Below are 17,188 nucleotides of genomic sequence, written 5' to 3' on the forward strand. Positions count from 1 at the left end.
CTAAGCAGAGTGAGCCACGCGAACCGAGCAAAGGTTATCGGTAGCATGCAAAAAACAAAAAACAAAACACCGCATATCCACGAAGTTAATGATGATGAGTGGGCGAAGCACCGGGGTATCATTCGGGTAACCGTGAATCCCCCGTAAATTGCCTACTCGAACATGCAGATGAGTGACAACACATGTGTACAGTATATACAACGTTATTTTATTGGTCGTATATGATATTGAGGTGCGGACTTCGTCTTACCTTAATTAAGACTGCCTTAATTGTGATCAGTGCAGCAGCACGGCGACGCCGGCAAGCGGACCCAGAGGCGGCGAGAGCGCGCGAAGCGGCGGCAAAACGCCGGAAGCGTTCTCTACCTGAGGTTGGTGGCGCAGATGCTCGGTTCAAGCGCGAAACCTCAGCTCCGGGTCCGCTTGCCGGCGTTGCCGTACTGCTGTAGCTTTGCGAGCCCTCAGTTCCGGGTCCGCATGCCGGCGTTGCCGTGCTGCTGCAGCTTCGCGAGCCCTCAGCTCCGGGTCCGCTTGCCGGCGTTGCTGTTTTGCTGCAGCTTCCCGCGCCCAAGACTCTAGGTCCGCTTGTTGTCTGCGTCGCCGTGCTGCAGCAGCTTTGCGAGCCCTCAACTCCGCTTGCAGTTGAGCCGCCACTCGCCTTTTCATCCATAGCGGGCGCGCCGTTATCAGAAGCGACCGTTATCATCTATGGCTGAAGAGAGAAAGAGAGAGCGCGTCGGGAACGAACGCCCTTGTGCACCGACCGTTATCATCCATGGCTGGAGAGAGAAACAGCGCGCGTCGGGAACGAACGCCCTTGTAAGGTCCCTGAAAATCCAAAATCAAAAGAGGTGGCTGACAGATGGAGTAGCACACGAGGAATAAGGATTATAAACAGGGATAAAGTACCTCAGAAAGGCTGGCCAACGTTTCGATGGGACTTCCCACGAAACACACAAGCAGCTATTTGATGTCTAAAAGATGTCTTGAACGGATAATTCAAAAGTCTAATAGCTGTCCCGGTCAAGACATTTTCTAGCCGTGGACGTCTACAGGTACTTCAGTAAGCCGTGCTAACGTTACACTAAAAGTTGGCTAATAAACATCTCGACAAGAACAACTTTAAGAATTGTATTAGATGTTCCCACAATTCTGCAATAATGGCTTCGGAAGCATTATGCAGGCTTTTATAAAACATCTTGACAAGAACAAGTTAAGAACTTTATTAGACGTTCCCAGAATTCTGTTATAGATTATGGCAGAATTCTGGGGACATCTAGCAAAATTCTTAATTAAGCTATAAAAGCCTGTGTATTGTTTAAGTCATAAAGCATAATGGCTTCAGAAACAATATGCAGGTTTTTATAGCTATCTTTAAAGCAGCATTTACAGATTGTCATCCTACAGTGACGTGGTAAGCAGAATTAATGGCCACTTCAGCATACCATGCATCCGTATGCTAGCTTCATAGTACGTGTTACTATATAGAACTGAAAAATAAATTGAAGCATTACATTATATTATTTATAATAACTTGCATTAAATGTTTTAAAAAACATATATCAAATGTGCATAACAACACGCAGAAAAAAATACAGCCTGACCTTGTGAGAAAGCGGCTTTATTGACTAATAAATTAAAGGACATGTAGAATCATTTTACAAAATTTCTAAATACAGTAGAAAAGGTGACCACATAAAATAAGACGCAGCTGCAGTAACCACAGCAATCCAGGTCCCTTCCCTCTTGGATACCACTGGCTGCCCACAGAAGTTTGCTCTGTAATACAACAGTGAAGAAAAAAGTGAACAAAAAGCACGTAAACTATATATCAACACCACAGTTGTCAGTAAACAGCAAGCATTTTCAACAGCAATACAATTATAGTTAAGCTCTGGCTTACCATGACTAACAGAAATGGCAGCCAGGCAGCCACATGGTGCCAAATAAGAAATAACAATACACAAAATAGGTGCATAGAAATCAAAAGAAGCCACTTAACAGAACAGTCAAGCCTTGCATGCTCCTACAGGTTTACCTTAAGATTAATTAGGTGTGCATGAAACTGCGAAACAAACACGGTTTGGCCCCTGTTCATCTGTTTGCAGAACATATGCCTACAGCAAGATCAACAAATTTGTAGCAGCATACACATGGTCAAATGCCAAAAGTATGGAAACAATGCAGAGATTGTGCACGCACATAAACAAAGCGACCGAATAAGGATACATTCAGGCTCTGGCTTGCAACCATGCGACTTACCTTGACTAGACAAAAACAATGGAAGCCAGCAGGCCTTGTGGTTCCGTGAAAGAGTAAAACTGCTGCACAGGAAATAAAAGGAGACAGTCAACAAAACAGTCAACGTCTGGCTTGTAACCATGCGACTTACCTTGACTAGATAAAAACAATGGAAGCCAGCAGGCCTTGTGGTTCCGTGAGAGTAAAATAACTACATAGGAAATAAAAAGAGACAGTCAACAAAACAGTCAAGCCTAGCATGCTTCTATATGTTTACCTTAAGTTTGATTGATGAGCACACAACTGTTGAAAAATATGGCTCTTTATCCACCGTTGAACTCTTTATTTCCGTTCCAACATGTGCCCTACAGCAAGATAAAAAACAAGTTTATAACAGCATACAAACCTTGACAACGACATATGGGTGACAAGAATGTAAGAAAATTACCATTCATGACCTGCTTCACACTTCAAAAGATGCTCAGCAGTCTGTAAAGTTGCAGCCCTGATGTTTATTTGACGTGTAACTATGCGGATTAATTTTTAATTGCACAAAATCTTCACAACACCATTGAAAATATATCTGCCCTGGACACACAAAAGATGCACGGGCCCGCAAAAACAAAAGTGGCGTGCAAGTTGCAAGTTATAGCAGGTAAACGTATACGTACCGTAAGGAACTGCACCGTATCTGCAGGCGCTGGTCAAGGCTTGAACGTAACCAAAAGAGCCACGAGCAGTGCACCACACGCTATGTAGACTCTATAGAACTTGGGAAGAGAACCATATATGAGCACCGGCGAGCGAACGCTTGCGAGCCATGAGCACGGCCCTTTGAATCGCTCGCGGTTAAAGCCCCTGGAAGCTCTACTCGCGGTTAGGGAGCCTACATGCAAGCGCTGGTTTCAGCGCGCCCCCTGGTGCGGTCAGATCTGTCGCGCGCAGCCAGAGATGTCACGACGATAGCTGGTATCGAGATTCCGGCTTCACCGCTTGCTCACGCAAAGGGAAAGGGAGGCACGGCTTTGATAAGGACGGTGAACGGGCGCGCACGTGCGCGCCCGGCCATTTTCTTTTTTTTCTAAACTTTGACTGTCGTGGCAGACCACGGTGTAAGATATATCTTACACCATGTGACAGACTCACCCGTATCATGCATCACGCCGTGGCACGGGCGAGTTTTGCTGGCCGCGCGGCTAACAAGTTGTCGACGCGGTGATCGGAAAGGAATCAAAGAAAATAACCCCACAGGATTTTTCTGCTTATTTACACAAAGGGGGAAAGGAGCGAAAGGCTATAGGATGCGACGTTATTGGATTGCATTTGGCTTGTTAAAGTAGCACGGAATGTAACGCTGCGCTTCGGGCACGCGCATTTTAAATCTTTTTCACTTTCACGGCGCACGCCCAAGCATGTCGCACATTTTCTGACAAAAACATCTAAATAAGTTCTTGAGTTAGACGCTCTCAAGACGTTAACAACAGAGGTGGGATGTTACCACAGCTGAAACACAATAGCATATTTGATAAACTGTACTTCCTGCTGCATAATGTTTCCAAGAACATCTGTTTAACGTCTTCGCGTAGACCAAGACGTCTTTAGCCGTTTGAAGCCATTCCAAGAAGTTTTTAAGACGTTTTGTGTTTCGTGGGTTATCTTCATCAAAGGCGGCCTCGTCATCCTCGGCGGGTTAGTTTTAAAGGGTTAGTCGAGTGACGTCACGTCGATGTCGGCTGTGGCTGGCTGTAAAGAGAGAGACTGAAAAGAAAATGACCGCTGGCGCTTGACTGTATAGGCGCGGTTTCTAAGACGAGGGGAAAGGGAGCGGGAGAGCGAGAAAGCGGCAAAAAATAAATAAATTCTAAAAAATTAAATAAAAAAGGCATAACTGGGGGTTGAGGGCAGTGGCGCACCGACGGTGGGGATTCGGGGGTTGTAACCCCCCCCTGAGGCCGAGTTAACCCCCTCTTTTGTTTAACCCCTTTTCATTCCTTGCGCCTTTGAGTGCTGCAACTAAGATGTAAGACGCGCAATCGTCTGCACACTCGCAAACTTGCGCAAAAAGCGAATTTTTTAACAATTTCCCGTGAATAAATTGAAATTAGTGCTGTTTAGATGGTATTGGCAAACTGTCAACCCCCCCCCCCCCCTAGCAGAGATCCTGGGTGCGCTACTGGTTAAGGGAGCTAGAGGCGAGTGAGCGTTCCGAGGTGTCGTGGGCAGCGTGCGTTTGGGGTCCCTGAAGAGCCGGTCAGTGTGCAACTAACAACAATACGAGTTGAAAGCATGACTTGAGTAGCGTAGCATCAATGCTTCGGGTAATTTTGAAGGTGTTAAGATGGCGACACAGCATCTGGAAAGGGGGAGGGGGGGTTGTGGTTGACAGGGAGCAGTGCGGTTCGTCAAGGGACGTTAGCCTCAGTAGTTCGCTGTAGGCGTCGTCACGGCGGTATACAGAAGTGGCGGAACCCTGTGTGGTCGAGGCGCTGAAAAAGGTATCCTGGCGTCTGGGACTTTCGAATGTGTCGGTGTGGATTTTTAAAAGGAAAAGGACGCAAAAAATGAAATGGCATAGGAGGGTGACAACGGAAAAAATATAATTTGAAGTAAAAACTCTGAGGGGACAGGTGTACCTGGAATAGTGCTCGTATGGTTGATCTATACACGGACAATACTTCCCTGTCGAGCAAGCTAATTGTCCACGACGACACACACGTTCCTCCCCGCGCGTCAACAGTCATGCCCATGTACTGCAGCAGAATCTCAGACGCTGTTGCGCTGCTGTCTCCATCTGACCGCTTCCTTACTCGGACAGGCCTGCTGCTACCTTCTGCGACAGTGGACATCAAGCAGGGCTACAGCGCCATTTTCGTTTGCAACCCGTTCCCATACCCTGTCATGCTGCTCCGAGGGGAATGTCTAGGCAATGTCGAAGCGATTGAAGACGTGCAAGTTATGGATGTGCCCGATGAAAATTACTGCGCTAGTTCTAATGCGCTCACCGCTATTTCTGCCTGTGAGGGACCGCCCAGTGATGTGTTTGATTCTTCCATTGCCGATGACCTTACGCCGGTCCAGCGATCTCAACTTGTGTGCCTCTTGGAAGAATTTCGTTCTTCTTTCGATGTCGGGCAATCTTCCCTAGGCCGGACATCAACTGTTACTCACCGCATCGACACTGGCTCGCAACCGCCATTGCGGCAACGCCCGTATCGTGTATCTCCTGCAGAGCGTCGTGTAATCAACAAACAAGTCGACGACATGCTTCGCCGCGAGGTGATACGACCTTCCGACAGTCCATGGGCATCCCCTGTGGTCCTCGTTACGAAGAAAGATGGTTCTGTGCGGTTCTGTGTTGACTACCGGCGCCTAAACAAGATCATAAACAAGGACGTTTACCCTCTCCCGCGCATAGACGACGCCATTGACAGTCTACAAGGCGCACAATTATTTTCATCTTTAGATCTGCGCTCAGGGTATTGGCAAGTACCCATGGCTGACGCCGATCGGCTAAAGACAGCTTTTGTAACACTCGACGGCTTATACGAATTTAACGTAATGCCTTTTGGGCTTTGTAATGCGCCCGCAACATTTGAGCGCATGATGGACACCGTTCTGCGTGGCTTTAAGTGGAACACATGCTTGTGCTACCTTGATGATTTTGTTGTTTTTGCGCCGGACTTCACAACACACCTTCAACGCCTACGGTGTGTTTTGACGTGCTTAACAAATGCAGGCCTACAACTAAACCTCAAGAAGTGCCGATTTGCAGCTCGGCAGCTGACGATCCTCGGTTACGTCGTATCCAAGGATGGGATACTCCCCGATCCAGCCAAGCTTCGGGCCATCGCCGAATTCCCTAAGCCAACATCCGTCAAAGAATTGCGCAGTTTCATAGGTCTGTGTTCTTACTTCAGATGCTTTATTCGCAATTTTGCCGCCATCATCTCACCCCTAACGAAACTGCTTACACGCAACGGGCCCCTCACTTCGTGGTCGTCCCAGTGCGACGAGGCCTTCACAAAGCTGCGTCATCTGCTTACCTCCCCGCCAATTTTGCGCCACTACGATCCGACAGCTCCTACTGAGGTGCATACAGATGCCAGCGGGGTTGGCCTCGGCGCTGTTCTTGCCCAACGCAAACAAGGGTTTCCTGAATATGTCGTCGCCTATGCAAGTCGCACGCTTACGAAAGCTGAGACAAATTACAGTGTGACAGAAAAAGAATGTTTAGCCATCATCTGGGCTCTAAGTTCCGACCTTATTTATATGGCCGTCCATTTGACGTCGTCACGGACCACCATGCACTATGTTGGCTGTCGTCCTTGAAGGACCCTTCTGGCCGTCTTGCTCGATGGGCACTTCGCTTGCAGGACTACGATATCCGCGTGCTGTACCGCAACGGCCGCCAGCATTCTGACGCCGACGCCCTCTCCGTTGCCTGACAATAACTGCTCTTCCCTATCCGAGATTATTGTTTCTTCGCTCGACCTTAACACCATCGCTTCTGAGCAGCGCAAGGACCATTGGATTGCCTCCCTTCTAGACTTGCTTTCTGGTTCGTCGGCCCAACCAAGCACTCGCACGTTGCGTCGCCAAGCACGTCACTTTGCCATTCGCGACAACCTGCTTCACCGCCGCAATTATAACCCCGACGGACGCCAGTGGTTGTTAGTGGTACCCCGCAGTCTGCGTTCCGAAGTATGCGCAGCTTTCCACGCTGATCCACAGTGTGCGCACTGCGGCGTTTTCAAGACTTACCAGAGTCTTCAACAGCGGTATTACTGGCGCGGGATGTACAGCTACGTTCTCAAGTTCGTTCGCTCTTGTCCCGATTGCCAGCGCCGGAAATCTTTGCCCCGCCTCTCGCCAGCCGGTCTGCAACCTTTACCTTGCCCTACCCGGCCGTTTGGACGTGTAGGCATCGATTTGTATGGGCCCCTTCCACTGACATCGGCTAGAAATCGCTGGGCCATTGTGGCAGTCGACCACCTGACGCGATACGCCGAAACTGCCGCCCTACCGGCAGCTACAGCGCGCGATGTTGCCTCCTTCTTGCTTCGACGATTCATCCTGCGACATGGGCCACCCCAGGAACTGCTTAGTGATCGCGGACGTGTCTTCCTATCCGAAGTCGTTGAAGCTTCAAGTCCTACAACCGCAAGTCCTACAACCGACCATCGCCGACCACCAAACACGAAAATGGGCAGCGCACAGAACGTTGTTCTTGGTCATCTTTTCTACAGGGAATGCAATCTGTTCCAGTCTGTTTGGTTGCTGTACTCAAAGGCGCGGCAACTATAAGGTATGATGCTGAGGTCATCTTTGGCGCTTGTGTCTGCTCGCATTCAATAAAGCAACGAAGTGCTACTAAAAGTCTGTCCGTGCTGTGTCCAACGTGCGTGCTGGAAAGACACTAGGAAGGGATACAGCGACGATAGGTCACGTGACACAAGCGACCCAATCACCGTGGCGGCGGCGCCAGAGAACAAATGCGATACCCTGAAATTTTTCCAGCGACCTACGAATGACTGAGTCATTCTTTCCGATGGCGCTGAAATGCAGAGAGCACGGACATAAAGCATTCCATAATTCCAGCTCCCGAAAGTCAGCTTCGCCGCAATATATCCAGGCTGCTTCTGACCTAAATGCAAGAACTGCGATGCCCATAAAGCGGACCTGACACATCCAGCGACTGCCCCGGGCTATAACACCTAGGGCGGAATTCCAACTTAATGACAATTCTGAATGGGAAGTAGTGGTGTCCAGCTCGGTTCCCGTGGTCCAGCTGCGGACTGTCAACTGGGCTTTGGCTATCACCGAATGTCAAAGGCTCACGGCCACCTCACGCCACCTGGCAGAAGAAAGAACCCAATAATTCAAAGAACTCTAACATCTGACTAAAATGAAATTTTTCCTCCTCCACCTTGCCGCAATAGGACAATTACGCGGTCAAGCATACGCAATGTATTGTGGTGAAGCACATCAAGAGTGCAAAGGGGTACTTTCACGGAACAAAGTGTCCCTAATTACACACGTACGCAGTCGCCGTCTCCCATCGCAGTGCGAGCACCGAGAAGCCTAATAATTGTACTGGAAGGCTTTAAAAGGCATTTCGGACATGACTGTGGCAATTTGAGCCATTGAGTGCTGTTAAAGGCATGCATTCATGTTTTCGGAGTGCAGAAGTTTCCAGGCATTCTTGCGGTCTCTAGAGTCCGAAAAATCGGACGTTGACTTACTCTCGTACTCAGATTTATAGCAAGCATACTTAATCTCGGCTCCCGTTACAGTTTGTAGGCATGGCCTGCATAGGTGCTGCAGATTTGTGACAGGGAAGCTCAAGCCATGATGAGTGAATCCTGGTGGCATGCATGCGATAAGAACAGGCCGAGTGCTACGACAGCCGTACATTTCACCAGTTCCTGCACCTTTTCAAAAAATGGCTGCCACCTAAAAACGATGCAGAATCCGGTAAATATCTACCTGCAACAGTACTGTCTTGTAGAAGTCATGAACATGGAAAGCAGTTGCCTTATAAACCTAGCTGGCATAATCCTGTGGCACAAGACACCCAAAGCATTCTTTCGTTTTTCAAATAGTGCTAAATATGACTAACTTAACTCATGACAGACTCAGGGCAACATATTTATTATGTACAGAGAAACGATGGCACCCGTGGTCAGTCAAGAAAAAATATGTTCTGGAATTGGCTGGCACATAGCCTCTTGACTTCATCTGTCAAAGGAAAAGTACAAGAAAATATTAGGCTAAGCAGTTCGAAGTTGAGCACCACAGTAACTGAGCTAATGCTATTCATACATCATACCAAATGTAATTTGACATGCAACAAAAACCTGTCTCATTCAAGCAAAGCACTCTGCACTGGAACTGTGCAGCTCCAGCTGTGTTCCATCCACAAATGACCACTATCGTGGCAATGTGACGACAATAAAATAAAGAAGTTTGAAGAAAGCACCAAAGCACGTACAGTGGAACCCCGATTATACGACTTTGAGGGGACCACACAAAACCGTCATATAATCGAAAAACTCAGAATATAGGCAGTGACGCTCAGTCTTACCCAAAAAATGGGTACAGACCGCCTGAATAAGCCCACGGCACGAACATGCTCTGCTCCAAGGAAGGTATATTAAATTATAAAAGAAATTACCGTATTTATTCAATTGTAACGAGTTGTTTTTTTTTCTCACGATTTTCTTTGCTCGAACTCGACCCCGCGTTACATTCGAATAAAGGCAAAATTGACCATTTTAAAACAAATATTCTAAATTGCACGATTTTTAGCATTACGTTGGTAACCAATAACTTTCCGTCTTGATCCAATCCATAGACAAGTAAACCGAAGTCGGAACTTGTTTTTGGTTGGAATCGACGTTCTTTTCGCTGCGCTTAAGACTGACGATGCTCCAAACCCTACAGCTTTTTGCGGTTTGACTTTTTTCATTCGCGACGTTATGGCGATGCAGCACATTCGGTGTGACGGCCGCTTCGAGAGACGAGCAATTGTGATGACCGAGGAACTGGGAAAATCTGCCACGGCTTGGTGTATTGACGTCAACGAGTCAACGATTTACAGATGGCGGGATCAGCAGCAGGCCCTTTTTAAATGCGAGGCCAGTCGGAAATGCTCTGTGGAAATCGAAGTGGCCTGGTACTGACCCCGAATGAAGTGGTGGTGCGGTCTTTTCAGAAGTACTTAAGTTTCAAACAAGCTCGACGGCTCGGACAATGACTTGATTCTCAGGCGATCACTTTTGGAGATAGTTCTGCTTTTGTGAGACTCAGCTCGTCCCAGCAACGAACACATCGAAGTTTACGGCCGACAGCTGTCTTGGTGCTGATAGCGAGCTTAGAACAGCACCAGAAACACTTGTTGGGGACGCTTTCACTGCCGAATCACGCGAAATTTCGCCAAAGTAAAACTATCTACAAAAGTGATCGCCTGAGAATACCGCCCAAGGAAAGCTCTCAGATGACGATAATGAGTGATGTGAACTAGTTTCCGAAACGCGACTCCTTGAATAAATTCACCATTTATTTTCCATTCATCTTCCATTAAATTCACGGTTTTATTTTTGTTATTTGGCATGACTGGAAAGTTGCCCCTTGCGTTGCAATTGCGGTCGCATTACATTCGAGTGAATACGATATTGCACACCCGTTATCAGCCGGCTGCAGTGTGCTCACGTGCCAGTCTGCGTCTGCTTAGCGTTTTTTTTTTTAATCTTTTTCTCTGACGGTACCAGAGAGGCATCGTACGAGGCAGGGTCGACGCAAACCTGCGCCGTATAATCGAGTTTTTTAATACGTTATTTCTATGGGGGTTTTGCCAGGACCAAATTAATTTGTCGTAAAATGTGGGTCGTTGAACGACTGGGGGACGTATAATCAAGGTACCACTGTATTGAACGCAGGACCTTTTCCCTCAGATTGGCCTTCCAGCAACCTGTGCCTGGACAAAACATATTGTGTGGTCACTAATATACCTAATAATAACTGAAATTTACTGAAAGTCTAATTAGTCACCTTGAAGCTGTACAAAATTGTAGCACTACTCCCGTCATTCCAGTGTTTCATCTATGAAAAGAGCGTTATGGCTTCTGTCCCTTTCCTCATGCAGGAAAATAGCACGTCTCTCCTTATTTCATAAGATTTACTACCATAACCCTCGTCTTAAGCAAAAATTACTTTCTCATCCTTCATTCATAGCATCTCGTATCGACCATTTTCATAAAGTGTTTGTTCCTCGTCACACTAACCAACGCTTTCATTCTTTCGTTCCTCAAACTTGTAATGATTAAAGCCACTTGCCCACCTCCAATGTATCTATTACAGATCCCAGTGACCTTAAAAATGCATTTGATTACGTTACATGACATTTGCAGTGTGTTTTTTCGTACAAATAAATGTAGCCATGTGCTCGGTTTCAGGTAGGTTTCAACCGGGGCACACTTCCTTCGGTGCTTCGCCTACTGCTCAGTGCACTTAATGACGTAATGTAGCGCGAAGGCACAGTAACAAAAGAAAACACACAGACATACGTCGTGTGTTTATGTGTATTATTTTGTGCCGGCGTCGCCGAGCTACATTATGTCGTTAAGCAAACACTAACTTGCCCAACAACAAGTTCTCCTGCTCTGCGCACGTTTTTTCCCAATATGCTTGTGCAACCTTCGTCGCTTGTTGCAATGTATCAGTCGTTGCAACTTATACATTTATTGTCTTGGTAGCAGCACGAGAGCATAAATTTCCCTCTGCACCACTAAACTTATGTGAACACTGCATTCAAACGCAACGTAAGATGCGGGAACGTGTTACCGAATGGCGACGTATAGACAGTAGCACAATACATGGGAGTCAATGAGATTTAGGTCAGGGCCGCAAAACGCTATGTAGCAGCCCGGAAAATGCAATGGTGAGGAATATATCAACAGAGGTTCACTCTACTTATCTGTACTCTTCCTCTTCTCTCAAAAAACTTTTCATTGCTGCGGCCTTATACACTCAAACTTCGTTATAATGAAGTCACATCCGACACAAAAATAGCTTCGCTATATCCGATAATCGTTATTAACATATGTCTGTTACACTGTAATAGCCACAAGACATTTTTATTTACTTCGTTATATCTGATACTTCAATACATCTGTGTTCGTTATATCCAGGTTCGACTGTACCTGTACCGATTCCACCCATTTTAGGAGATCACTTGTTTGCTTGCAACAGTTCATATACCGCCCTTTATGAAAAAGGAATCTGTGAAATGCAGGTGTCGTAAAATGAGGAACAAAAAAAGAAGAAAATATGGCGCACCATGTATTTGGATGATGTTGGCGCTCTTCTGGTTGAGCACGACGTAAAACTCCCGCTGGTCCGACACCTTGCCAACCACCCACCACTCTGTGGTCGTTTTGGCCGTCATCTCGCCAGCATCCTCGATCCTGCATTGGTGGGATTTACTGGTAACGTGCTTCCAGTTCCACAAGCAAAGATAGAATGCTAGGAGTAAGGTTAAACTGAGTCCAGCTATAGAGGTAGAAATCAGTACGCCTCCAGCTACTTCGTTTTGCTCATATGCAAAATATAAATGTGCTAAAAACTGACAAAAAACTTAAAAGCAAAAATACATAATAAAATATTCGGAGGACGCTTAAGCTTCGCCTTTAAGAGTGGAACGCGATAGCATTCAAAGATCCCTGACTGTCAGGCTTCCCGGCAACTGCGCTCTCTTTTTTTTCCAACTGTGCCTCCGCATGCGGCTGCCGAGCAGGCGAGCGCCATCTGGATGGTACTTTTTGCAAGGAGCAAACCGCGGCACACCGCTGTACGAGTGGTAGAAATGCTGGAATAGGGGCTTGTGTTTGAGTTTCCTCATAACAGAATTATGTTATCTCGTACATTCGAATTACAATCCAACGCTATCATGCCTGTAGGTTGTGGTTAAGTCGTACTTTACGATTTCTCTGACGCATTTTACTTTGAAAAATTCAATTAGTTCACCAGCACCTCTGCGCCACGTGGTGGGTCTGCGTGGTCGGTGTGGTTCGGGATGATTTACTTGGCCACGGACGCCGAGAGCGAAGCCGGATTTTCTGCGACACAGGACATTTAACGCTTTCGCGTTAAAATTAAAATAACACCTTTGTTTGTGCAATCACTAACACATATGAGAAAAAAGAAAGAAAACAACTATGAACACAAGTCACTGTGCATAAAATCATCCCTAGTGTCTTGAGTGATGCAACAAGATGAGAACTACCGACAGAAATGTATACACAAGAAGGAGCACAAAGAATAAATGCTGGTGCACACTTCCTGACTTTATCGATGACGTAAAACCCATCCGCACATTGGTCAAATGGGGCAGTGTATAAACCAGAGGCTCAGGGAAAAAGAAAAACAATGTAGCCTCGGGAGAGGATGGTTATTTACCCCACCATTGCAGTTGCTGTGGTTGTGTGTTCCAATCATCAGTTCTAAAATTTCTTGGCCAAGACAAAACACGAATCGTCAGAAAAATGCCTCAAACCTTCCAGGTTCAAACGCACTATGACTTATGCATCAGTGTGCTGTCCATTCCCTTAAATGACAAGGAGTATTCATGTCTAGAACCATGAATGTGATTGCAAGTTTGAGTCACAATGTGTTTAACACGTGATTGTAGTGTTGCCTTCCATGTGCTTGGTGAGACCACACGTGTTTATTTCGACATTAATTTAGGTTGATAGCCAAGCACTCTTCCTGTGTACTCCATGCTTCTTGCGCAGGCATATTTTTTGCTGGCTTTCATCTTAGTTGATAGTATTTTGAGCACAGGTCCGTACTAAATGAAGTACTTCACTGCACTGAAAGCTGTCCTTCCTAGGCTATTAACTGGCTGCAGTCTAAGCACAGTTGAATCTCGGACACAATGTGGATATAAAGAATTGTCGAAATTCTACAAAAATTTCGTAAGAATTACAGGAATTTTAGGCTTTTTATAGCAAACCCGTTCTAATTAGGGGTGTGCAAATATTAGAAGTTTTCTAATAACGAATCGAATACAGTCAACAACCCATTTTCCGGACGTCCCATATTTCGGACATGCCCAATAATTCAGATACCTTTGTGGGAATGCTGTTGTAGGAAACACCACGTACCCCATAGAGTCAATGTATAAAAACGTCTGAAATTTCGGATGCAAGAACCTGCGCCGTCTTGTTTTCCGGACGGTCTGCCATGACCGTAAGTCCGAAATGGCATTAATCGCAGCCACCACCGCCGCCATTTTGATTATCACACCTCCTCGAACCAACGCTCGCACACGCATATCCACTGGCAGCCGTAGGCACCACCGCAGCAACGCTAGGCCTAGCTACTTCGACGTTCGCTGCCAAGCTTCTTTCTGTTCGACGCTGTTTTTCATTGGAACAATTTGCCGCTGTTAGCAATGGCGCCGACTCCGCCCCTGTAATACTCGCCAATGTCTTGCAAACTCGGAAAGCATGACGCGTTGCATAATGCCGGTTCCCAAAAATCAGCTTTGCCTCAATACAGTAGTGTTACGCAGTGAAGCATATGCGACGATTGTCACGGGACACGGTATGTGTTCCTCAATTATACACGCATGCACCCACCGTCGCCTATCCCAGCACGAGCTATGATACGCCTAATAAGTGTACTGGCAGGCCTTGAGATGTATTTCAGACATTACTGTGGCGATTTGAGAAATTGGGGGTAGTAAAAGGCACGTAATTGTTTTTTCGGACTGCCTGATTTTTCGGATGTTTTCGCGGTCCCTAGAGAGTTCGAAAAATGACTGTAGTGACTATTCCATCTGGTCTTCGAATCGAATAGTCACTATTCGTAAATAAAAATATTTTTATAATCCTTTTTGACTATTTGCGAATTTCAACTGCTCCGAAATGAACATACAATTTTGGCAAAAGTACGGTTATTTTCACCCCTGCGGGAATAATATAGACATAAAAGATGTGAACTTGCGTAGTGGAGCAGGCTTTGTCCCTTGGGTAGCGACACTTTACAGGCTGCGTAGCTAACATTCGCACTCTCTGAAGAGCCCTCCGCATCTGAAGAAACTCCTTGTTTGCTTCTAATGCTCCATTCATGCTTTTATTAAACGCTTCATAACGTACTAAGTAACGACAAAAATTTGCTAACTTTAAGAATACCGGGATGTAAACAACATATTATATTAATTGTGATAAGCCCTATTCATTATTCAAAACCTATTCGAAAAGTATTCGATATTTGATTCGATTCCCTTATGGCACTATTCGATTCGTATTCTATTCAGTCTCAAATATCACTATTTGCACACGCCTAGTTCTACTGCGTAATAGATATATACAGTAGAACCTCATTCATGTGTATAAAAAAAAATGTACTAACCCTAAAAACATACGATCCAAAGCAACTAAAAATTTTGACACAAGCAACTGTAGTTGACATCCAATGCAGTCCACTTATAAGGATATCAAGAAGAACGAAAAATCTGATCGTTATAACCGATCATCGCTATATCTGGACTGCCGTTTAAAAACAAAAAACAAATATATCTTTGCAGTCCCGAAACCAAATTTGCCACTTGTGGCTATAATTTAGCGTCCAAGAAATCAATGAGTGACTCGATCGACGCTATTGCACGATGGTTGAACCAATGGTTGAACATCGGAGTCGGTGTCAAAGATGGGCCATTGTCAATCTCGTCACCACTGCAAATTTAGCGTCCAAGAAATCAATAAGTGACTCGATCGACGATATTGCACGATGGTTGAACCAATGGTCGAACATCGGAGTCGGTGTCAAAGATGGGCCACTGTCAATCTCGTCGCCACTGCCGTCGTTGCCTCCGTCGCACAACGCCGACATCTGTTGCGACAACGATCGCCTCGGCGGAGATCTCTTCGCAAAACGAGGCGGCACTATCTGCACTCAGAAACTCCTCCATCAAAGCACAACCTGTTTCATCGTCAGTAGCGCCCATGCGCGTTTCATCCTGGCACACGCAGCCCGCCTTTTTTTTCCACTGATCAGCATGGACACTGCTTCTAGCCTTCATGATCGCGGCGCTCCCAGTTGTCATAATCGTCAATATCATCGACTGCGAGAGCTTGTATTTCTTCGAGTCTTGCAAAATTTACAGCTTCGTCTCAAGAGGCACAGCTTTGCGCTTTGTTGGCGCACCTCCCGCTGCTTCCACGGCACATTTCTGCGCTCGCTGAGAGAGGGAGATTGTAAAGGGAGCGTAGGCCGTGCAGGCACTGCTCGCTTATCACTTTCTTCCCCCTCCTCTTCTCTGGACGCTCGCATGACTGCCGCAGATGCGCAGCAGCTGGCGCCATCTTGTGCATGCTGTGCCAACTTGCGATGCCCTCCATGGCTTTTGTTCGAAATCGGCACGCAGGCAGGATGCGCTGCGTGGTAATGGTGGCAGCTACGAACTCGTGTAGGCAAATTTTCGCCCCGTCTCATTTAAGGGCAACTTAGGAACACAAATTTCACGATTATTCTGCATGAAAATGCCACTCCGAAGCAAAACTTTGATCATTATATCTGATATGTGGTGAATAACATATCGTTATATATGGTCTTTTTTCTCATAGCTCTAATGCATAAGTTGATATTCTTAAGTTGACTCATCGATACAACCGATATATCTTTATATGTGGTATCGTTATAAGTGGACTGCACTGTACGTCATGCGAAGCGTTTCGCGAATCGTTGCAGCACGAGACTTTGACACACGCCCAGCTGGTAGGGCCTGAGCGGCCTGCTCGCTCAGCATGAATCATTGCGGCACAAGACACCGACGCACGTTAGCTAGTGGGGCCCAAGTGACCCGAGATGCCCATTGTCGTTTTCCTATTGTGCATTGCTTTAAGATGGCGGGAGGAAACCGAAACGAAATTCAGTTGGTTGGCGACACTGGAATACAATGCCTATGATGCCACTAAAGCAAAACATGATGCTCAAACATGATGCCGCCGGGTACCTACCAGTAAAATAGGTACAAGCACGCTCCCGGCTTGGTGCTCGGCCATTATGGGACCTCAACGCTTGGAAAGGGGTGTTTGACCTCAACCCGAAGGCGCCCCCACCTCAATAGGTGCTTGGGGCGCCACATGGGAAATGACCGCCATGGGAGCGTTCCAAACATCACTTTTTTTCCGTGCTCACGTTGGTTTGGAATTCAGGGCGCAGGCTCCTTTCCCAAGCGCATCACCCCTGAAGAAAGCCGAACGCCAGCCCGGGGCACGCTTGTATCCATTTGAACCAGTGGGTGCCCGGCGGCGCCTCCTGCTGGTGGTGACGCATTTGGGTTATCGCCTATTAAATGTTTGCAGTACGCTTCCAACGGCACGCTTCATTTGCTGTAATTCGTCTCCATGGTTGCTGATCACAGTTTAGCGATGTACCAAAT

The 17,188-nt window shown here is 46.6% G+C and overlaps 1 protein-coding gene across 1 annotated transcript in view; it reads right to left on the reverse strand.

Moving 5' to 3' along the window:
* Positions 1–8,876: 8,876 nt before the first annotated feature.
* Positions 8,877–17,188, reverse strand: part of LOC119453804 (vacuolar fusion protein CCZ1 homolog) — a 58,739-nt gene continuing 50,427 nt past the window's right edge. The window contains exons 12-13 of the mRNA XM_037715849.2: positions 12,079–12,206; positions 8,877–8,979 (exon numbers count right to left, since the gene is read on the reverse strand). Of these exons, the coding sequence (XP_037571777.1) occupies positions 8,924–8,979; positions 12,079–12,206 (184 nt within the window). The 3' untranslated portion in view covers positions 8,877–8,923. The remainder of the gene's footprint in view (positions 8,980–12,078; positions 12,207–17,188) is intronic.

This window comes from Dermacentor silvarum, chromosome 5, assembly GCF_013339745.2.
Source record: "Dermacentor silvarum isolate Dsil-2018 chromosome 5, BIME_Dsil_1.4, whole genome shotgun sequence".
NCBI classification, from domain to species: domain Eukaryota; kingdom Metazoa; phylum Arthropoda; class Arachnida; order Ixodida; family Ixodidae; genus Dermacentor; species Dermacentor silvarum.